Here is a 19,770-nt window from a genome sequence, read left to right as displayed (position 1 = left end):
ATCTAAATAACATCAATTATAATTAACATATTAACTAAAATTGGAATTTATCATCTGAATTATTTTGATCACTGTATTATTTCCGTTTTATTCAATATTTCATCCGCTATAGTACATATTATCATGTACTGTATTTTAAATGCAAACTTTAATCAATTCTTAAGCATTGTTATACTATACGTATAATTCATACAGTGATACGTAATCATGCACGATTAAATTTTGAAGGAACTTTGTTATTAATGTTATATTACATGCATAAATATATTTTTCTGTCATACGCTCTTATTAATCTTATTGTAAGTGTGGGGAATACGTTTCTTGTGAAAGAAATACATATTTTTCAGAGAGAAAGTATCTGTCAATTGAATATTGAATCTCAACAGGTTGTCGCAAGAATCTACATCTGAGCGTAATTAGAATATAAAATACGGAACGTGGAATCCTGCACTTTGAGACTAACCCGAGACAACCTCTGAACGAAGAAGTGTTACGAATTAACCTATAATCCAGTCTAATTTAATCTAACGCGAACAGTACATCTATAGGTGTTTTGTCATATGTAAAGTACCCGTGGGGAACTGAAAGAACGTGAAACTTCTAGGGCTATATTTAGCTCTACGTGAAATGCAATTATTTGTTGCGTGTATTATCAGTTGAACGATAACCTCGACGGTCGTACAATGACTACTGGAAAACGAAGACCGCTGCACCCAGGGACGTCGGGGACTGCGGGTTCCTCAGGCTTGTCGGGTAGTAGCTTCAGGACGAGCCGATTGAATTTCCGACCAAATTCTAGTCAAGAAGACCGAGGTGGTACTAGACCTACTGCAGCACCAAGTTCCATCGGTCTGGTCCTTGTCACTATGTTCATTCATGTCTGCAAAAAGTCACTGCTTTTCGATACCAAACTCAAAGTGGCAATATACTGTGGAGCAATCTTCATTGTCTCACTCGTAGCAGATTTTGTGACAATGCCAAGAACGTACTTCTCAAGGTCTGACAATGTACTTAACCAATATTTTGTCAAGTGGGGCTGGAGCTGGTTACTGTCAATAACTGTACCTTGGGTTGCTCTCACAGCCTACACACTTGGCTGTGGACGAAGATCAATCCTTATAAAGAATCTAGCACGCTTGGTATTAGCTACAGTAGCTTGGATTCTCTGGATACGAATCTTTCAGTACGTAGAAACAAATTATGGACGTTGTCTGAATACTAAGGACATTCAACTTCAGTCAAAGACCAAGTGTTTGCAAGCTGGCAAATTTTGGAGTGGTTTTGATGTATCAGGACATGCATTTATCCTAATATACTCCAGTCTGATTTTAGCAGAAGAGGGCTCATCCTTGCTAGGATGGGAGGGTATAAAGGATTTAGTAATGCGTGAAGAACACGCACGTTCTGCTCCTAGTGAGTTTAGCACAGGACCACTTCGTAATCTAGCTGACACTGATCTGGCCTTTTTGAAAAAGGCACACGAAGCACTGACACCTTATCTGAGAGGCCTCTTCATCGCTATGACATTGCAGCAACTTCTCTGGGATGTTATGTTAGTATCAACTATGCTTTATTATCACATAATGATCGAGAAGTTCCTTGGTGGAATCGCTGCTATTCTCACTTGGTACGTTACATATCGCTGGTTGTTCAAATTACCAAAAGTCGGCTTACCTGCACCAGGTGATGGTCTTTTCAAGTACAACGAGGTAAAGAGTACACACGACACAAGTGCTGCACGATCAAGGCGCAGTACACTTAATGGTACGACACCTAGATTTATGGGAATGCCAATTCGTACAACACAAGAGGCACCTGATGCATCGGTACAAAACAGACAAATGGAATAATTAACAAACAATCTTTTCGGTTCTTCCATAAGACGTCCCATCTTTAATGCTGTACCTACGAAATTATCTAGTTTTCAAAAATGAATATCACATTTGAAAATATTGGGTGCTTTGCCATTTTCATACGTACTGCAGAACACGCGTGAAGAATCATTTCTATTGCATCTGTCAAAAAAAGCAATATCGAAATAGTTAATTTCGTTCTTTACTTGTTAATTTATATTAATTAACTTATTTCTTGGGGTACGTTCTAAAATTCAATATCAGTAATACGAGTATGAATACTTGTTTCATATCCATATAGATAAACAGATACACGATACTCGCAATACTCACAATGAATTTTAGCACTTACTTTTGTTATGTTATGTTAACGACACATAATTCTACATGACTTTATCTCTGTCAACGTAATTGCTGACGACAATTATTCTTATTTTTCTTGCCAATGAATCAATTGATCGATCGAAGGCGTTCTTGGGTCTTGAAAACTGTAGCCAATCGCTAACTCCAGTTGGATTGTTATTGCCTCATTCTACTTAAGACAATTTAAACTACAATTTAAGATATAACTTATTGGTGTACCATACTGGGTTTTGTTATGATGTTTTTATTGAATAAACTAGGTTATTAACAAAATCTTTGTATCGCAGTGGGGAATTCAATTAAATTATCACAATGGGATTAATGATATTGGTAGATTATATTTTTTACACTATTTGGGGAATCTCCTTTTTCGCTTTTTAATGTTCTTATCATCGTTAATCAATTAGGAATAATGATCGAGGGTCTGATAATAGCACACTAATGCTTTTTATGATACAATATATCTCGCATGTATTTCATGATAATAAAATTATTTTTGTTACAATAAATAAGAGATAGGCTTCTCAGAAATATATGCGAATTATTTAATACGTAGTAGCCATTGTATAACCAGTAAACACAAAGTCACAGTTAACAATTAGTTACCTTTAATGTTATACTTTCATACTCAAAGATGTAATATGCATAAAATACGTCATTTATTTAACTGTTACATCTCTGAATAGATAATTACGACATTCCTGATTATGTAACTGTTGTTTTATATTTGTTTAATACTTATCTGTTCATATGCAATATTTTACGTTTCTTATACGATTGCTGGTGCTCATATTTCTATTTATATTATTAACTTTTCTTCAATTATTGACAGTATCCGAATATTTCAATTCTTTTATTTATTGTTTCTACTTCAAATTTTGGGGATGTTACATTCTGCTTGTTTTTTACTAAAAGTTCTGTATAAAAAAGAACTCCTATAATATTGTATTCTTGTCGTGATCTGTGATAACACCTTAGTTTTTTTGCAGTTTCTGAGTGGATAAACCAGTCATATAGACTACATATGTACATGAGTATTTTCAAAAACCAAGAAAAAGAGAAACGTGCCGATAGGAATATAAAAGATATATTAGATTTTATCACGTTTTTTTTATATTCCATTGTAAACTATATTTACGTAACTTAACTATGGCACAACATACCACTTAAAATATTTTTAACTTAAATATTTCAAAAGTACAATAAGTACTAGTGAAGTAAATGATTAAGTCAATCTGACTTAATTAAACGTATTAAATGTTTAATTTTTCTCGCAGCTACTTGAAAACTCTCGACGAGATTAACAGATAAGTAATTAAGAACGAGCGATATCGCGGTAAAAATAATTTTACACAAGTCAGTTAAGTATTTTTTTTCTAAGCGCAAAAACCGTGATCAGTAACGCGAGTCCGGCGAGTCCAGATATCACAGCAGGTTTTCTCCAAGGTATTAAAGCGACCACATTTATCCATCCTTTCGGTACAGCAGCCTGGACGCTTTCGCGTTCCTGGAGTCTGTCATAGTATCTTCCTATCAATGGTTTGTTTCCCCAGAGTCTTGTATCCAGTCCTACCGCAGTTAATCTTTCCAATAATATAGCTAACGAGATATCAGCAACAGTAAAGAGGTCACCTCCCAGCCACGGTCCCTTCTTCAGCGCGTCCTCTATCTTCTCGAAAGTGTGCTCCACTCTTACCAAAAGGTCGTTAAACTTGTTCTCATCGGCGAGAACGTCGTGGGACTTCTCCATAGCCGCAGCTTTTCTCTCGAGTATAGCCCGAGCAGCAGGAATAGAATTGGCATTGATTCTCAAAGCCACAGCACTCTCGGATTCAACACGTAGAAGAAGCCACCTCACGGGATTAATAAACGGAACACGAGGCCGATCGACAAATTTCGTATGACGGAAAGAGCCAACCGTCAGTGTGTTACCAGGAAGTTGATCCAGGATCCTTCTCAACTCCAGTATTCTATGCTTCTCGGTAGGATCACTTGGTAGCAACGAATATGCATCAGGATAACCTGCTTCAAGATGATCGATTATCGGCGTAGCATCGTCAATGATCTTATCACCATCCTTCAAGACAGGAACGTCACCGCGTGATGCTAATTGAAGAAACCAAGCACTACACTGCTCATTATTCGCAAAGTCAATCTCGTAAAGATCAATCAATAATCTCTTCTCGTTGATAGCCAGTAAAACCTGAAATTCACAGACACTGTATTAAATATCTTTGAAATAGGCCACCAGGTATATAAACGATAACTTATGCACTCTTATCGGAACCACACCCGGGAATTGGTACTAATTATATCTGTTATATATATGGCATACCTTTTGCGAGTAGAACGAGTACCGGTGATAGTAAAGAAGCTTCCTCGGGCTGCTTTCCGCTGACAGGTTTTTGATGCTACCGTTCTCTGCCATTAGCTTACAGTATTTCACTTCTCATAAAACGAACAATGTTACTAGCTTCTTGAACGTTTTGTTTCTAACAGATGAATGTTAGATTATTCGCTGCGTTATGTAATTCTGTAACAAGGCCAACAGTTTCACGTGGTGTACGGTTAAGGAGACGGTTTACAATTGGCAATACCTAAATTTATCATATTTATTTTTCTCATTTGTCATCTTGTCACACGCTGCGGGACGAGATTTATAAAGCATTCAGACGGCTACGCGCTACTGCGATTTCTATACCTTATCTTATCAGGATTTATGATTTTTGGAAAAACTTCTCATCTTACTTCACTTATTTTCCTCCTTCAGGGTCCTTGTTCCACTAAATCTGAGTTTTACTTACTTACCTTTTTTTTATTCACTTATCCGTAACGAATGCTCCACTCTTAGTGTTGCCTCCAAGAGGTGTACTGTTTGAATTACTTTGAACGAATAGATTTGTCCGAGTGGAGACGCTTTTCTTTGTTTCGAGACTCTTAGTGACTCTCCTATAAGATTCCAAATATAAACTCTTGGCAATGTTTTGCACAAACTTCCTTGCTTGACTTCTATTAGTTTATTTTTCTCTTTTAAACAAGCTTGATTTAGCTTCTGATTTAGCTTTAGTTATCTCTGTAGAGTGTACATACATATAACTTCATCTCTGTACTAGAAGAACAGTACTCTTATATTTACTAACCAGTAAAGAAACTACGTAAAATTTGTTTATCTTATAAAAAGCATGGAATGACAAGTTTTATTCAAGTTCTTCAATTATTTTTATTAAAACATAAGTTCTTAAAACATAAAATTTAAAATTAAAAATTAAAATTAAAAAATAAAAATAAAATTAAAATTTTATTAAAACATAAGATCTTACTTTCGGAGCATTCTATATGCTGGAAGCAAAACAACTTGAATTTGAAGAGATAGTCGGTGGTTGAGTATTGCTATATGTATTCTATATTCACTCGAGTTATCTCAAATAATTATTAATGATTTGTTATATGCATGTATGATCAACAGTAGTATAGGGGTATGGGATTATTGATAATTTTTATCCTTTTCATGATACGATGTGACTTTTGTACCATGAATCGGCAAATATTGTAGCGCTGACACCGTTGATTTCAGATTTAAGTATTTGTATTTCCACACCTATGTTATTATGTGTGATAATAGATATATTTGAGAATCACCAGATGGACATTTTTTGTCATAAAAATTAAGATCGTCCATCTTTTTTAAAATTGGCTAAGTAATTTTTTCTTAAATTTTTAATAAACATGCTCCGTACTGTCATTGTGGGAGGAATAAGATATTTTACGTCCAGTGCAGCTTCTACAATGTCTTGTCAAAGATTAAAAGGTAAAGTGGCAGTCGTCACAGCATCTACAGACGGGTGAGTAAGATTTTATTTGTTTACATATCATTTTATGAGTTATTATAGAAACTGTAGATTTTACTTTTGCTAAATTTTAATGATATAACCTATTCTTATTTCAGCATCGGTTTCAGCGTGGCAAGACGTCTAGCACAGGAAGGTGCAAAAGTGATGATTAGTAGTCGAAAGGAGGTCAATGTTAAGAAAGCTGTAGATCAACTTGTTTCGGAAGGTCTTTCAGTATCTGGGATAGTTTGTCATGTAGGAAAATCTGATGACAGAAGACAACTACTTAACGAGGTATAAAACAGTGATAAAATAATTTAAATAATATCTGTTCAGAAACATTTATTGAAGCACATTAAATGTAATTTAATAATGTGTTTTACAGACAAAATCTAAGTATGGTGGCTTGGATATTCTTGTATCCAATGCTGCAGTAAATCCAGTAGTTTCTCCAATTTTTGATTGTGCCGAAGAAGTATGGGACAAAATTATGGATATTAATGTCAAAAGTACATTCTTACTTATGAAGGAATTTCTGCCACTTTTACGTGAAAGCAAGACACCGTCAATTGTAATTATGTCTTCAGTGGCTGCGTATGATCCTTTCAATGTAATATTTTTGACATATAGCATTGTATCTATCACATTATACAAATTAAATCTAAATTTCATAATCGTGCGAATGATTTCAGTTGCTAGGCGTATATTCTATCAGCAAAACTGCTCTAGTAGCACTTTGCAAAGCATCATCGGAAGAACTTGCAACCGATGGTATACGTGTGAACTGTATTGCACCTGGTATCATTCGTACAAAATTCTCAAAACCAGTAAGTATTTTCTTAATTATATTCGAAATAGAACAGTAGATAATTCTGCAATATAATAATTTCTAGCTTTACGAGTCAGAAGCTGCAAATGAAATCGCAATGTCGAGAATTGCAATGCAGCGTATTGGTTTGCCTGAAGAGATTAGTGGTATTGCTGCATTTTTAGCTAGTGACGATTCATCTTACATTACTGGTGAAACCATAGTTGCTTCAGGAGGAATGTCATCTAGACTATAAGGTACATTATAAACTGTAAATACTTGTATGCAGAACACGTACAAAAACTACATACATAATTAATAATAGAATATAAATTTAAATTTAAGGATAATGGGAATTTCTCTATTATCTATGGGTTAAAGGATTGACTAATATTATACTGTTGTTAAATTTTATCAATTTATTATTATAAAAATACAATTATAGCAACAAAGTAGCTGAGCTTTATGTTAATTCACCACACGCTGTGATAACAACTTTTTGTGTCGGTGTCCCTGATTTGGTACCAAATTTTTCCATTTTTTTAAGCACATCTAATCCGCTTAAAACGTGACCAAACACAACATGTTTGTTATCTAGCCACTCGGTACGTGCTGTACATAGGAAAAATTGTGAACCATTAGTGTTCGCACCTGAATTTGCCATAGACAGAGTTCCGGGCCCAGTATGCTTTAATTCGAAGTTTTCATCATCAAATTTATTTCCATAAATAGATTTTCCACCTGTGCCATTATGATTTGTAAAATCTCCACCTTGACACATCTGTTTGAGAGTATTGGTTAAGGAAATTTAATGTTTGTATGTTTAATACTATCAACAAAGTAGTGATAAATTAAATATGACTTTCTTTTTTAAAAAAAGGATACAAAGTCTGGTATTATTCTGTGGAAAATACTGCTTTGATATCCATATCCTTTCTCGTGAGTGCATAAGCACCGGAAGTTCTCAGCTGTCTTAGGTACAATGTCAGCTCGCAGCATCATAATTATCCTACCTAACTCCTGCTTGCCAACACTCACGTCGAAGTAGACCTGTGGATTCTGTTTTCCTTTCTTTGCTTGAATAGCGTCGTCATCCTTTACAGCGTCGTCTGTCTTTAAAGTCTCTCCAGCATGTTCCTGAAGCCAGCTATCATCAGCCCATACAGGCTTTGAAGAACCTTCTTTTATCTTTTGAGGTTTAGCAATGTTTACTCTTATCGTTCGACCAAACAACTCTGAGTCGTTCTGTTATAAATGATAAATAAATAAGCAAATTAAAGCTATGGTGACTCTTCATTGAGAGCAATATTAGCAGCATATTAACTTGTGTTGTAATACCTGTTTTGGTAAAACTACAGAATAGGACTCCTTGAAAGACTACATGTTAAAGAAATTAAACAATTCATAGCTAACTTCAAGGAGGAGTCATGTTCTGTAGTTTATCCCTTATTTTATTTTATTACAACATGTATATACCATGTTATCAATTGCTGCAGCTGCATCTTCAGCTACTTCAAATTCAATGAAAGCAAATCCTCTATGCTTTTCTGATTCATAATCCAACGGAATTTGAACATCGACTATTTCTCCAAATGGAATAAAAGCTGCATGCAATACTTTCTCGTCCACCTCCTCTGCCAATCCACCTGTGCAAAGGAATCGATAGATATAATTTATTGTAATTTTACTCAAATGTAGATTATACAGGTTGCATTAATATTCAAAACTGACCTAGTTAGGTCAGTTGCCTGCCTATTTCCTGATCAGCTGTTATGTTAAAAAAAGGTGACCAAATTTTACAAGAAAATTTTGTAGTCATAGGTAATATTAATTAAGATATAATTGGCTTGTGTTTCACCCGACACCAGTTTCCTCTACTAACTTTTGATCTCTCCTATATATAATTGCCAAAAAATAATGAGAATTACTCTACAAATTATACTAAAACAATGTGTTGCATGTGCTATCATAGGTTAGTTCTGTGTGCAACATCTTAAGTTAAAAATAAGACTTAATTAACTTTGGCATGTTTACTTACCAACATAGATTGTCCTTTTCGCATTGCTACTCATTCTGTAAAATGCTTCAATATCCTCTACACTGAGTTATTATGACTCAAATAAAAAAAAGGCGCAGTGTGATTACAAATAACAGTTTGTTGACTCGAAGACGCCGGCGCGTCGGCGTCGCAGTCGCTCTGTAAGAAATCCGTAAAGGTAATCACGTTGGTTATATAAGGTCAATTCATTGCACATTAGTTATAATATTGTGTCGTTACTTGTTAAACGACAGTTGGAGAGAATCTGTCGAGTATACCGATAGCTGTGTCAAAGGTTTTTTAATTGTATGTTACTTGTAATTGCATAAAGTTACGTGTCAATATTACTTGACAACCTGTCACTATTCGACCACCAGTGTCATCTATTTTGAATACTAGTGTGATTCTGCAAGCATTTAAGTTTTGATTGCTTTTGATTACTTTGACATTCAATAGTTTGACAGCATAAAGCCAACGAGGGAACAAGAAAAACGAAGACATTCAGTGGTCGCTGCTATATGAAAAATTTGAATTATGCACAACATGTTTGATGAATTGGAATCTAATTAATTTAGAAAGAAAAAGTGTTGTTTTACATTTTTTATTATTTACGTATACTTATTTGTTATTGTATCCCATCGTTATAAATTGGAAATATATATTCGTTACAGAAGAATGATGCTTGCGACATCCTTACTGGTGCAGCAAGTTTCTAAGGTGCCTGTAATGAGTCGTGCATTGAGTATCCTGAGAAATCAGGCATACGTCAATGGAAAATGGATCGGAGCAAGATCAGGAGAAACTTTTCCTATCCTGAATCCTGTAAATCAAGAGGTGATTGATTGCGTGCCAGATATGGATCCTAGTGACACACGAAATGCTATAGATGCTGCTAATCAAGCTTTCAAGGATTTTCGAAAGACAACTGCAAAAGAAAGAAGTGACTTATTGCGTAATTGGTACAACCTCCTGGTAGAGCATTCGGAAGAACTAGCTCAGATTCTGACAAAAGAAAATGGTAAATCTTTAGCTGAATCAAGAGCAGAGATCAAATATGGCAATTCCTTTGTTGAATGGTTCTCCGAAGAAGCTAGACGAATTAATGGAGAAGTGCTTCAAGCTCCTATTCGTAACAGAGAATTGCTATTACTGAAACAACCAGTGGGAGTAGCAGCTTTAATTACACCGTGGAATTTTCCTCATGCCATGATAACTAGAAAAGTTGGTGCAGCATTAGCTGCAGGCTGCACCTGTGTTATCAAACCATCTGAAGATACTCCATTGACTGCCCTAGCCTTAGCCAATCTGGCAGAGAAGGCTTGTATTCCTGCTGGAATTCTCAATGTCCTAACAACGAGTCTAAAAAATTCTCCAGCCGTTGGTAAGGAGCTCTGCGTCAATCCCAAGGTCCGTGTTCTCTCCTTCACTGGTTCCACTGCCGTGGGGAAGATTCTTTACCAGCAGTGCGCACCAACCATGAAACGTCTTAGTCTTGAACTAGGTGGGAACGCACCTTACATAGTCTTCAAAACAGCTGATGTGGACGTTGCTGTTACTGGTGCAATGGCTAGCAAATTTCGTAACACAGGGCAGACATGTGTTTCTGCCAATAGATTCTTCGTCGAGGAACAAATATTCGATGAGTTCGTCGAAAAGTTCTTGACAAAGATCAAAAACGAAATCAAGATGGGAGATGGATGTAAGGATGGTATAACTCACGGGCCTCTAATCAAAGACAGTCAGCTGAAGATGGTCGATGACCTTGTAAAGGATGCCCAGAGTAAAGGTGCCAAGATTCACTGTGGTGGAAGTCCACAAACGGAACTGGGACCATTGTTTTACGCACCGACACTTATCACTGGAGTAACGGAGAACATGAAGATCTACAATAAAGAGATTTTTGGTCCAGTTGCTGTTATACATAAGTTCCAGAATGAAGATGATGTTATCAGGATAGCGAACGACACACCGGTAGGCTTGGCAGGGTATTTCTACTCGCAGGACATATCGCAAGTGTTCAGGGTAGCCAGGAACCTGGAGGTTGGTATGGTCGGTGTAAACGAGGGTCTTATATCCTGTGCTGAAGCAGCATTTGGTGGAGTCAAAGAATCAGGATTAGGACGAGAGGGTTCATCACACGGTATTGACGACTATGTAGACATTAAATACGTATGCATCGGTAACGTCAGGCATTAAATTATTAGCCTTAAGTATTGAGAGCTACTTTCAAAATTTACTGCAAGTGTAGGGAATATCATTCTAACTTTGTCAGGTAGATAATAAAAAAAAAAAGAGAAGGAAGATGTTCGCAGTGCTTCCAGTAAATTGTAATGAAATATGTCCAAAGATGAAAGCTAATTAGGTTTTTCATTATCATTGGTTTCTATGTTGTAGGTCTTTTTTTTACATTAACAACATGTACATCGCAGCCTTTAGTCTATCTCTTGAGAAACATTTCTCTGCATAACTTTGTAAGATTTAACAAGATTATTCTATTATTTGCATGACCCAAATTTTCTTAAATGTCAATATCATTACATTTGTCTCTTAGATATAATTATAGCTTACAATGACAGAATATTACTATCATATTGAGTTTTTCTATTACTCAAGAAAATAGTGAACATGCATTTGCGTTTTGCAATACATCGTTACAGCATGTGTGACTTTCGTAAGCGATAACCAACGAAACTCACACGGAACGATATACTAATCTTATATGCATCAGTATAGTCTATATTGTCGTCATGTTATTGAAAAATAGAATTTAGAAAACGCAGTAATGTAAGAAAAAGTCTAATGATCTAATGCATGATGTAATTATTATTAAAAATATATGAAACTCGCATAGAGTGCAATTAGTCTTCCAAATACAGTCTTCCAAAGTATTACAAAAGAAACGGGGCGTTTCGTACAATTAAGATTATATTTTAGAAATAAAATTGTATTTACTGAACTTAGTAGTAAATACATATACAGCGCAAGATTCATTATACAATGGTTGTTGTTTCTTTCTTTCTTCAATTATAACGATACAGTCGCAAGACACGCGGCTGATAAGAGTGTCAGCAATTGCCAAGTCCGTGCTTTAGAATATACCTTTCTCTGGCTTCCGCTATCATCTTCGCTTTCCTTTGCTGGAAGGTAAGACTTCCTGTACCATTACCATCCTTTGTCAGCGTTACATTAACTTTGCTTATGTTGGATGATGAGGATGGAGCTGGTGCTGTGGGTTCTGGTGTGTAAGTAACGATGCCGTCAAGAATATTGGCAATTGTAACGTCGACGTTTCTTGTTTTCACTGAAGAAATAAAATTGGGAAACACTGACAGTATGCTAACAGGTAAAGCAATGTGGTTTTACTCGATACAATTGGAGTAAGAACTTACAAAGATCTCTGAGTATCACGTTGTGGGGAACCAATGGAAGCACTTCACTGACTTGTCTAGCCATTCTTTGCATCTCAATACTCGCCATCGGCTGAGGATTCGTCGAGACTCTACTTTGAATAGCTCGACTTTGCGTCTTCTCCAGGACATAACGTTTTTCGAATTCGGTTTTGTCTGATACTGTGTAATTGCTTGTCGAAAGGTGCAATGCCTCTGCTATGTCTGTCTCAACGTTTCGGGCAAGGACTTCCTGATTTGAGTTTCTTTTAACTTTGAGGTAACGCAGATTGAACATAGTATACGGTACGAACATGAACCAGAAGACATCGGTCCACCAGGTGGATGCGACTGACGTAAGACGTATGTCTGAGAATTCTGGCCTTCTTGTAGTTATTACTACAGGTTGGACTGAGGGTTCTATGCTGAAAGGCCATGAATTAAACTTCAGTAGAGCCACTCGAGAATTGGTTGAGCCAAACTCAGGCTGGAGAGCTATGTTCCATTCTGACGATGCAAGGAATTCCTTTATGTTGGCTATCAGGGCATCCTTACTGCTCATGTTCATGTCTTGTAATCCCAATGCATTGCTGAGGGCGCTTGGCAAATCCCAGAGACTTGGCGTGAGCGTGCACGCCCCTTTGCGTAATGCAAAATGATCGAGAGCAGAGATATTATTCGCTATGATAATTCTTGTTTGTTTGTCTGGGATCTCACCCTTTGGATCGATCTTCACAAGAATGCCAAAAACAAACGCAAGACCATGGTTGAGGATTGTACGGAGTGCATCACAGTCTGGTAAGACCGAGGCAAGTAGCCAGAGTTGAAGCCCAACTAAGAAACGTAGGAAAACAAGAACCAGACCCACTGGAGAATATAGAAGCAAAGACACGAGTCTCCACCCACTGGGAAACCTGTTTATAAATTATTCTTATTATTATACTACACTGTCTTCTATCAGTAAATATTATCATAAGATAAGATATCCATGCTCTTGTACTATTTCATTTTATTACACATTGCTTTATTACACATTCCAAATTAAGAGTTTATTCCGAATGAAAGTATATTTATCCGTTATCAGATTTTATAGCTTTCGAAATTTTAATATTTTTTTAAACAAAAGGCCTCTAACATTTATTAATAATTTTATATTAGCTGTGAGAACAGAAAAATGGAGTACTAAGAATTTATCATTATTTCTAATTTCTATATTGTAAAAAATTCCAAAATACATTCTTCATATTTTAAATTAGTAAAAAAAATTAGAACTAAAATTATATATCATGATTAATTATGTATGGACATAAGTACAAACAGTCATTAGTGTGAGCAAGAAATCATGACCTTTGCAATAGAAATGATGTAAATAGGATGTGGTTCCGACATGACAAATAAAACGTCCCAATAATATAGTTTCGCGCTCCATTTTAGCAAAAGAACCGTTATCAGCACAGTGAGCTTAGGTTAAAAATAAATAATTTTTAAAAATAGAGCTGATATGGATAATGCGTAATCAGGCATAGCATAGGGCATTGCAAATATAATTGAAAGAGAGAAAAACAGTCTAGTATGAATAACTCACCTGCTCTCGTCGAATAAATCCTTAATATCAATTTGTGACATTTCTCACAAAAAACATCTGTTACATTTGGCAACGAACGTTCAATATCTCGAATCCTCTCAAAGCACTGGACGCTTCCCTCCTTTAATAAATTCACTGCAGAAGTCGATGGTTTCACCTTTTTATTAACCCAGTTTACGTGCGATCCTTTTAATTTGTACAGATTTTCCTTTTCTACGACCTTCTCTCTGATCAGCTGTTCTCTCTCGCTCGTAAGTCTAGGTATTTGCATGTTGTAATTATGGTCACACTGTTTCATTTTTATTCCAATAATTCAAACTAGGAAATGCCATCAAGCTTAAAAAAATTGATTAGACAATATAGCTTGACCATGAACGCGTAAAGATAATACAAATTTTTTATTAAAAAAGTTCTAATTACTTTTTGAGTCATTAGCCATTTTTTAATCGTATTGTATAGTTAAGAAAATCTCATTGGAGCCAAAGTTATTATTGAAATTTCTAAAATGGTGGCACTAGTATTCAGAGTGCAGGGACCCAAGTGTTTGCCAACTTAAATCTAAGTGCTGGTTGGAAAATGTGAGAGGAATGTCATATTTTGTGAAAAGACGTACGTGAATCGATTGGAATCACGGTATAAGTGCATATCACGTTTAGTTTTGAAGTTTCTATTCAATTTTTTAACTGCATTACGTTTTGAATTTGAAGGATCTAAAACTAGCAGCTGTTCGCTTTGACAATATCTCTGTTCGGGTGTTGTCAGTTCTCAGGGGCGTATTCTTCATTGAACGGGAACAATTTTTCTGGATAGAATAACAATGGATGCAAGAAGAAAGTCAAGGAACGGAATATCGAGGAGTGAACTTTGGAACCATCGAATTGTTGGAGGGACTTAATGGACGTAGATAAATTTTATGTAATTCTGAGGTTAGGGAGAGTTACTAACTATGAAGAGCCCCATAGCACAACATTTGAACGGGGACAGCTCTCCCCCTGTTACACCTCAAGGTGCTGTACCCTGCTTAATCTCATGCCACGCTGATCTGGCTAACAGCTTTCATGTCTTAAAGACAGGGCCACGAGACCCTAGTGGCTATTTAGCTAATAGTGTGGCTACTCGGATAGGTAAACGACAATTAGTTTCCTTAAATGGAGATTCTGTCCACTGTAATAGTGTATCAATGGATGAAGCATTGGAGAGCGATGTGGCATCTGTGACAACTCCAAAGACTAAAGCTCTGTGCGTACACATACGAGAGAACAAATGGTATGATGCAGCTAATACTGTGATATCAACTGGTGTTAGTGGTACTACATTGAATCATGCCTTGGAAAGTATGTCTATCGCTTATGATCCTTCTACCAAAAGGATATACTCATTGGACGAGGTAAGCATCAATAATGGTACGCACCATATACCTATGTCAGAGTCACCTGAATCTCTGGAGGATCCTCAAATGCAATCCTCTAGTCTCATTGCAAAAATCGATGCTGATGAATGCGTAAATAACAATAGCACTAGTGTGAATAACAGTCCCAGGAGTAGTTTACCACGATCCTGTAGCAGCACAGTATCATCTCTTAGCGAAGTTTCACCATCTGGAAGTTTGCTAGGACCTGATGAAAGGCAGATCTCACCAGACAAACCAAAGCGATGGCCACTGACTACATTCTTCTCAAAGACCTTTACATGGAAGCAGAAGGAATCTGGTCAATCCACTCCTGCAAGTAGTCCTTCTAGAAATGTTGACAAGGTTGGTGGTAGTACAGCATTGATTCAACAACCAAGACCAGCAAATCTGCCAGCAAAAAGTGCTCTAGAAGAGGAACGTCATCGTAAGCAATACAATGCTATCCTGGAAGCAGCTCGGAAGAGAGAACTGCGCGAGGAGAAGGAACGCAGGCAACTGCGTGAGCAACAACTCAAGGAAGAAGAAAGACTCACAGAGGATTCTCATACGTGGAACACGTTGGTTCTACCGCGTTTCGAAGCTCTCAAGGATACGAAGAAAGTTCGCGAATTATGGTGGCGCGGTCTTCCTCCCAGTATTCGTGGTCGTGTATGGAAACTAGCAATTTGTAATCATCTGAACATAACGCCAAATCTTTATAATCTTTGTCTAGATCGAGCCATGTCCAATCCGACAAACGAATCCCTTACAGCGATAAAACTTGACGTATCCCGGACCTTCCCTACTCTGTGCGTCTTTCAAGAAGGAGGACCATTATCGAAAACCCTGCAAGATGTTCTAGCAGCCTATTCCGTCTACAGACCAGACGTAGGCTATGTCCAGGGTATGAGCTTCATAGGAGCTGTATTATCCCTAAATATGGATCCAGCAGATGCCTTCGCCTGTTTCGCCAACCTACTAAACCACCCTTGCCACAGGGCGGCTTTTACTTTGGATCAGAAGTCCATGAATGGGTACTACAAAGTATACAGCGATGCCTTGGCTCACAGATTACCCAAAGTACACGCTCATTTCACAACAGCCGGTCTCAGCCCTGATCTGTACCTTCTGGATTGGCTATACACAATCTACGCCAAGGCGATGCCTCTTGATGTCGCCTGCAGGGTCTGGGATGTGTTTCTTAGGGACGGCGAAGAGTTCCTATTCAGAACTGCTCTCGGCGTTTTACATCTTTATCAAGAGGAACTCCTGGAGATGGATTTTGTTCGGGGTGCCCAGTTTCTCACCAGGTTGCCAGAGAACTTGCAATCTGAAGCTTTATTCAACAGTATTAGCCAAATGTCCACGACTGTCGGTGCTGCCACCTTTCAGCAGATGCTGGCACGTCTTGACGAATAATTAACATCTTACCGCTTATTCTAATTGCGAATAGCGTGTACTCCCGTACTCCACATATTTGTATGTTCTATTCAGTAATTCCGGCTGTATCTCTTTCAATTAAAAAAAAATCTACGAATGTCGATAAGGAAATTAACAAACATGGCTACCGAGCTCGCAATTGCTTCCTTCTTGTACATTACTAACAAAAAGGATCAATGGTGTGAATCTCTTAAAAATGTCTTATTGGAATTATTGAATATGACTCAAAACATATATTAAAAGCAGCCGGATTAATACTTACATACATACATAAACACATAAATTTAATACGAAGCTTTCAAATCTTTAAAAGCTTTCGTCGATGATCATTGATCCCTGATCGATCCAGCTAATCTTTGCCGTCTAATCATCAAATTTTTAATGAACATGTCAAATTCTCGTGTTTAATTTCATCTTCTCTTTATCATTATCCAACAATTAGAAGTCATGCGCCTGTTTAGTGGCCTTTTACAAGATACGATAAGACAGATTTAAATTTAAACCGAAACCTCGTGGATTGATAATGCACATCGCAAATGTGTCGACCGTCGAGGTTCGCCAGCAGCGAAGAGATATAATTTTTTAAAATACTTTATACGTGCAGCGCGTGATAAAAATAATGAACGCGCAGTCTAATACTCTGAAACCTCTCTTAGTATCTTATTATATTTTATCTCTAACAATAAGATTGTTCAGAGCTACGAAACTCCTGCTGGAAAAAAATATATATAAAATCGTCGCTTGCGCGTCAAGCTTAACACAAAATATAATACATAATTATCCAGAGGAATGAATGGTCGCATTACGTATACTGTGGCCAAGAATCTTCTGTGTAACGTAGCGCTTTAAATGCGTGATACATTTTTATCAAATAATTTAGGAACGGCCGCATAAAATGCAACTGCCAATTCGATCTTAGGCCTTTTTCAATTTTTTCCCACAACTTTTTTATATCGAAAGAAAAAAATCATTGTGGGAATAGGAAATTGCGCTTCACCTGCACAGAGTTTCTTGGGCGCAGAACATCCGAAATGGATACGCGATTAATTTCCTAGTCTTCGGTCGACAATACTCGTACTCCATCCGCTCTATCGAACTACTTTCGACCTACTCACTATTCGCTGATAACGATAATAGTAAATTATTCATTTGTAAATAAATACTCACTGGATATTGAACGCAAAAGTATCCGGCGATTGATGTAATAATATTTATCCTTAGTATATTTGTATACGGCGACAATTCGCATGCGGATTGATAATAATGAATAAATGCCACTTTGTCGTGCCTGGGGATTCCCATAGTTTTAGGGAATCCACATATACCGACCGATCTATAACGAATTATATTTGTGCGATATACAAGCGCGCGTCGCTCGATCATTCAAGATTGTCTAGATTAATGATGGAAATTATCGTAGGTAATCTAGAAGCAATTATAAGACATCTTTTGTTTCATGGAATCACATTTGAATTTAATAAGTATTATTAAGTTCGATTGTACTTGTTCCGCTGTCGTCACGTTCAATATGGCGAAGATTTATAAAGAATTTTACGTGCCAATCTCTCTAATTGGGATTTCATGCAAATCCCAAAAAATAAGAAAATTTGCTCCTTCTACGAGACGACAGTGAAAAAAAATATTAATAAATACAGAGACATAATTAGTATTTGAATAATTAAAATTTCAAATATGTCCCGAGGATCTTTGTACTAATTTATGAAAACAGGTCGGATAATTGGCAAAAATTTGTTAATCCTCAATGCGAGATCAGTGGTCGTTTTATATGTATTTTGAATATCTTATCGTGTACAGTATCGTGAGTTTTTTAGTTGTAACATATTTTTTGACAAATCAAAAGTGATATTTGTAACTATATTGTTCAATTTAACGGGTTGTCCGTAACAGAACTCGATAGATATATTAATTTTTTACGTAAAATCTTGCGTCGGGACGCTATCCAGTCGCCACGATTAAAGAAGCATATAGACGAGAACTCGAAATCGAAATATGAAATTAATTTCTATGAGTTTTGAATCTCATTAAGCATATCGTTTACACTGTGCTTTCCAATCTAGTGAATTTCGAGTTTTCGTCAACTTCCGGTTAAAATTATCTGTACAGAGTGGCATGCTTACTTCCTATTTGCGTGTACAATGTGAATTTCAATAATAGCTTTTGTATGACGAAGGGAATAATAATAAAAATATATGTATACACATGGCAAACCCCTTTCGCATGAGTTTACAATAAAAATCAAATAATTTTATTCCAACGAAAACAAATCCTTTTATCAGTAATGAAAGCAACGCTGATACGGAATACTTAAAATTATATGTCTCGTGTAAAGTCTTCATACCTAACCTATAAAACAGTTAGTCCTATTTTTAAATCGTAGAATTACCGGGCCATTCACTGCGTAAAATCAACTGTAATGTCATTTAAAATAGCCAAATATTCCTAGAATCAAGAAGTCGATATACCTCTTAGCTGGATAATTTCCTTGTCGTGACAGCAATCAATGTTTTCCCTGTATTCCGTGAGATTCTCAAGTCAAGTTTGCTGCAATTTTTATGACGTACGATTAGAAGATTATACATATGTACGAATCACATATCCTGCATTCAATCACGTCCATTAAATAGAAACGGATTTTTCACTTCCGTCGTCTGGTAAGTAAAACTTCTTATTGAAATCATCAAACGTGAAAGCGACATTCGTCTAGTCATTTCTGTTACATAGAAATTAGGCAAAAGGGTGTACTAAATTTTATGTTTATGCGTCACGTTCTTACGTGCAATGCGTACCTGTCGACTGTACGATACAGAGCGAATAAGGAACAAGAAGAAGAAGAATTCGAGTTTTTCGTTCCTCCGTGTCTGTTCGTGACTAAAGACAAACGTTAAACACGACCGTTACGCATCGTTGCAAGAATTGTATTTGAAGAATGTTATACATGTTAAAGGACAACTTGTTCAGATGTTGTGCTAATGCAGATTGCGAAAGAAAATTTACGTCTGGTAAATTTACACATGTTTAGTCAATTTTCCGGAACAGAATTCTCACAGGAAGTTACA

At 36.6% G+C, this 19,770-nt stretch overlaps 7 protein-coding genes across 18 annotated transcripts; 4 read left to right on the top strand and 3 right to left on the bottom strand.

Annotated features, from left to right (window-relative positions):
• Nucleotides 1-70: 70 nt before the first annotated feature.
• Nucleotides 71-2,022, top strand: LOC107273963 (FIT family protein CG10671). Its single transcript, XM_015752660.2, has 2 exons — nucleotides 71-299; nucleotides 387-2,022. The coding sequence occupies exon 2, from the start codon at nucleotides 684-686 to the stop codon at nucleotides 1,848-1,850; it is 1,167 nt and encodes a 388-aa protein (XP_015608146.1). The 5' UTR covers nucleotides 71-299; nucleotides 387-683; the 3' UTR covers nucleotides 1,851-2,022.
• Nucleotides 2,023-2,661: 639 nt separating this feature from the next.
• Nucleotides 2,662-5,554, bottom strand: LOC107273964 (ganglioside-induced differentiation-associated protein 1). 3 transcript variants are annotated; one of them, XM_025091246.1, is made up of 3 exons: nucleotides 5,537-5,554; nucleotides 4,552-4,749; nucleotides 2,662-4,419 (listed from the first exon to the last, which is right to left on the bottom strand). In XM_025091246.1, exons 2-3 carry the CDS (start codon nucleotides 4,642-4,644, stop codon nucleotides 3,574-3,576), a joined length of 939 nt encoding a protein of 312 aa, XP_024947014.1. In that variant the 5' UTR covers nucleotides 4,645-4,749; nucleotides 5,537-5,554; the 3' UTR covers nucleotides 2,662-3,573. The 3 variants fall into 3 exon arrangements, with proteins under 3 accessions (XP_024947014.1, XP_015608148.1, XP_015608147.1); XM_015752662.2 differs by lacking the exon at nucleotides 5,537-5,554 and adding an exon at nucleotides 4,814-5,358; XM_015752661.2 differs by lacking the exon at nucleotides 5,537-5,554 and adding an exon at nucleotides 5,025-5,358.
• A 9-nt stretch (nucleotides 5,555-5,563) lies between these two features.
• LOC107273966 (dehydrogenase/reductase SDR family member 4) lies at nucleotides 5,564-9,807 on the top strand. 3 transcript variants are annotated; one of them, XM_015752667.2, is made up of 6 exons: nucleotides 5,567-6,058; nucleotides 6,163-6,340; nucleotides 6,432-6,656; nucleotides 6,739-6,873; nucleotides 6,940-7,111; nucleotides 9,564-9,807. In XM_015752667.2, exons 1-5 carry the CDS (start codon nucleotides 5,943-5,945, stop codon nucleotides 7,108-7,110), a joined length of 825 nt encoding a protein of 274 aa, XP_015608153.1. In that variant the 5' UTR covers nucleotides 5,567-5,942; the 3' UTR covers nucleotide 7,111; nucleotides 9,564-9,807. The 3 variants fall into 3 exon arrangements, with proteins under 3 accessions (XP_024947022.1, XP_015608153.1, XP_015608152.1); XM_025091254.1 differs by lacking the exon at nucleotides 9,564-9,807 and having other exon boundaries at nucleotides 5,564-6,058; nucleotides 6,432-6,617; nucleotides 6,940-7,309; XM_015752666.2 differs by lacking the exon at nucleotides 9,564-9,807 and having other exon boundaries at nucleotides 5,568-6,058; nucleotides 6,940-7,309.
• LOC107273965 (peptidyl-prolyl cis-trans isomerase E) lies at nucleotides 7,251-9,269 on the bottom strand. 3 transcript variants are annotated; one of them, XM_025091252.1, is made up of 5 exons: nucleotides 9,133-9,269; nucleotides 8,893-9,051; nucleotides 8,331-8,500; nucleotides 7,740-8,099; nucleotides 7,251-7,635 (listed from the first exon to the last, which is right to left on the bottom strand). In XM_025091252.1, exons 2-5 carry the CDS (start codon nucleotides 8,924-8,926, stop codon nucleotides 7,318-7,320), a joined length of 882 nt encoding a protein of 293 aa, XP_024947020.1. In that variant the 5' UTR covers nucleotides 8,927-9,051; nucleotides 9,133-9,269; the 3' UTR covers nucleotides 7,251-7,317. The 3 variants fall into 3 exon arrangements, with proteins under 3 accessions (XP_024947020.1, XP_024947021.1, XP_015608149.1); XM_025091253.1 differs by lacking the exon at nucleotides 9,133-9,269 and adding an exon at nucleotides 8,586-8,621 and having other exon boundaries at nucleotides 8,893-9,055; XM_015752663.2 differs by lacking the exon at nucleotides 9,133-9,269 and having other exon boundaries at nucleotides 8,893-9,063.
• LOC107273960 (succinate-semialdehyde dehydrogenase [NADP(+)] GabD) lies at nucleotides 8,655-11,887 on the top strand. 5 transcript variants are annotated; one of them, XM_025091238.1, is made up of 2 exons: nucleotides 8,655-8,675; nucleotides 9,564-11,887. In XM_025091238.1, the coding sequence occupies exon 2, from the start codon at nucleotides 9,568-9,570 to the stop codon at nucleotides 11,086-11,088; it is 1,521 nt and encodes a 506-aa protein (XP_024947006.1). In that variant the 5' UTR covers nucleotides 8,655-8,675; nucleotides 9,564-9,567; the 3' UTR covers nucleotides 11,089-11,887. The 5 variants fall into 5 exon arrangements, with proteins under 5 accessions (XP_024947006.1, XP_015608144.1, XP_015608143.1 ...); XM_015752658.2 differs by lacking the exon at nucleotides 8,655-8,675 and adding an exon at nucleotides 8,943-9,070; XM_015752657.2 differs by lacking the exon at nucleotides 8,655-8,675 and adding an exon at nucleotides 9,051-9,187.
• On the bottom strand, nucleotides 11,696-14,084 carry LOC107273961 (ancient ubiquitous protein 1). The gene is made up of 3 exons (XM_015752659.2): nucleotides 13,864-14,084; nucleotides 12,282-13,192; nucleotides 11,696-12,193 (listed from the first exon to the last, which is right to left on the bottom strand). Exons 1-3 carry the CDS (start codon nucleotides 13,902-13,904, stop codon nucleotides 11,958-11,960), a joined length of 1,188 nt encoding a protein of 395 aa, XP_015608145.1. The 5' UTR covers nucleotides 13,905-14,084; the 3' UTR covers nucleotides 11,696-11,957.
• Nucleotides 14,085-14,265: 181 nt separating this feature from the next.
• Nucleotides 14,266-18,921, top strand: LOC107273959 (TBC1 domain family member 12). Of its 2 annotated transcripts, none has more exons than XM_025091237.1 (2): nucleotides 14,266-14,472; nucleotides 14,571-18,921. In XM_025091237.1, the coding sequence occupies exon 2, from the start codon at nucleotides 14,810-14,812 to the stop codon at nucleotides 16,670-16,672; it is 1,863 nt and encodes a 620-aa protein (XP_024947005.1). In that variant the 5' UTR covers nucleotides 14,266-14,472; nucleotides 14,571-14,809; the 3' UTR covers nucleotides 16,673-18,921. The 2 variants fall into 2 exon arrangements, with proteins under 2 accessions (XP_024947005.1, XP_015608140.1); XM_015752654.2 differs by having other exon boundaries at nucleotides 14,266-14,496.
• The last annotated feature ends 849 nt before the right edge of the window (nucleotides 18,922-19,770 follow it).

Source organism: Cephus cinctus, unplaced genomic scaffold, assembly GCF_000341935.2.
Source record: "Cephus cinctus unplaced genomic scaffold, Ccin1 Ccin1_scaffold1891, whole genome shotgun sequence".
Classification (NCBI taxonomy): Eukaryota; Metazoa; Arthropoda; class Insecta; order Hymenoptera; family Cephidae; genus Cephus; species Cephus cinctus.
This window is presented reverse-complemented; position numbering and strand designations above follow the sequence as displayed.

What these genes read in the sequence shown, in the direction of transcription:
- LOC107273961 (XM_015752659.2), bottom strand. Translation starts at nt 13,904, where the DNA reads ATGTCACAAATTGATATTAAGGATTTATTCGACGAGAGCAG. An exon ending in GATTTATTCGACGAGAGCAG is followed by an intron (nt 13,193 to 13,863) that starts GTGAGTTATTCA and finishes ATTTATAAACAG; the next exon opens with GTTTCCCAGTGGGTGGAGAC. An exon ending in CGTGATACTCAGAGATCTTT is followed by an intron (nt 12,194 to 12,281) that starts GTAAGTTCTTAC and finishes TTATTTCTTCAG; the next exon opens with TGAAAACAAGAAACGTCGAC.
- LOC107273960 (XM_025091238.1), top strand. Translation starts at nt 9,568, where the DNA reads ATGATGCTTGCGACATCCTTACTGGTGCAGCAAGTTTCTAAGGTGCCT.
- LOC107273966 (XM_015752667.2), top strand. Translation starts at nt 5,943, where the DNA reads ATGCTCCGTACTGTCATTGTGGGAGGAATAAGATATTTTACGTCCAGT. An exon ending in GTCACAGCATCTACAGACGG is followed by an intron (nt 6,059 to 6,162) that starts GTGAGTAAGATT and finishes TTCTTATTTCAG; the next exon opens with CATCGGTTTCAGCGTGGCAA. An exon ending in GTACAAAATTCTCAAAACCA is followed by an intron (nt 6,874 to 6,939) that starts GTAAGTATTTTC and finishes AATAATTTCTAG; the next exon opens with CTTTACGAGTCAGAAGCTGC.
- LOC107273963 (XM_015752660.2), top strand. Translation starts at nt 684, where the DNA reads ATGACTACTGGAAAACGAAGACCGCTGCACCCAGGGACGTCGGGGACT.
- LOC107273964 (XM_025091246.1), bottom strand. Translation starts at nt 4,644, where the DNA reads ATGGCAGAGAACGGTAGCATCAAAAACCTGTCAGCGGAAAGCAGCCCG. An exon ending in ACTCGTTCTACTCGCAAAAG is followed by an intron (nt 4,420 to 4,551) that starts GTATGCCATATA and finishes TGTGAATTTCAG; the next exon opens with GTTTTACTGGCTATCAACGA.
- LOC107273959 (XM_025091237.1), top strand. Translation starts at nt 14,810, where the DNA reads ATGAAGAGCCCCATAGCACAACATTTGAACGGGGACAGCTCTCCCCCT.
- LOC107273965 (XM_025091252.1), bottom strand. Translation starts at nt 8,926, where the DNA reads ATGAGTAGCAATGCGAAAAGGACAATCTATGTTG. An exon ending in GAAAAGGACAATCTATGTTG is followed by an intron (nt 8,501 to 8,892) that starts GTAAGTAAACAT and finishes TCCTTTGCACAG; the next exon opens with GTGGATTGGCAGAGGAGGTG. An exon ending in ACAGAATAATACCAGACTTT is followed by an intron (nt 7,636 to 7,739) that starts GTATCCTTTTTT and finishes ACTCTCAAACAG; the next exon opens with ATGTGTCAAGGTGGAGATTT.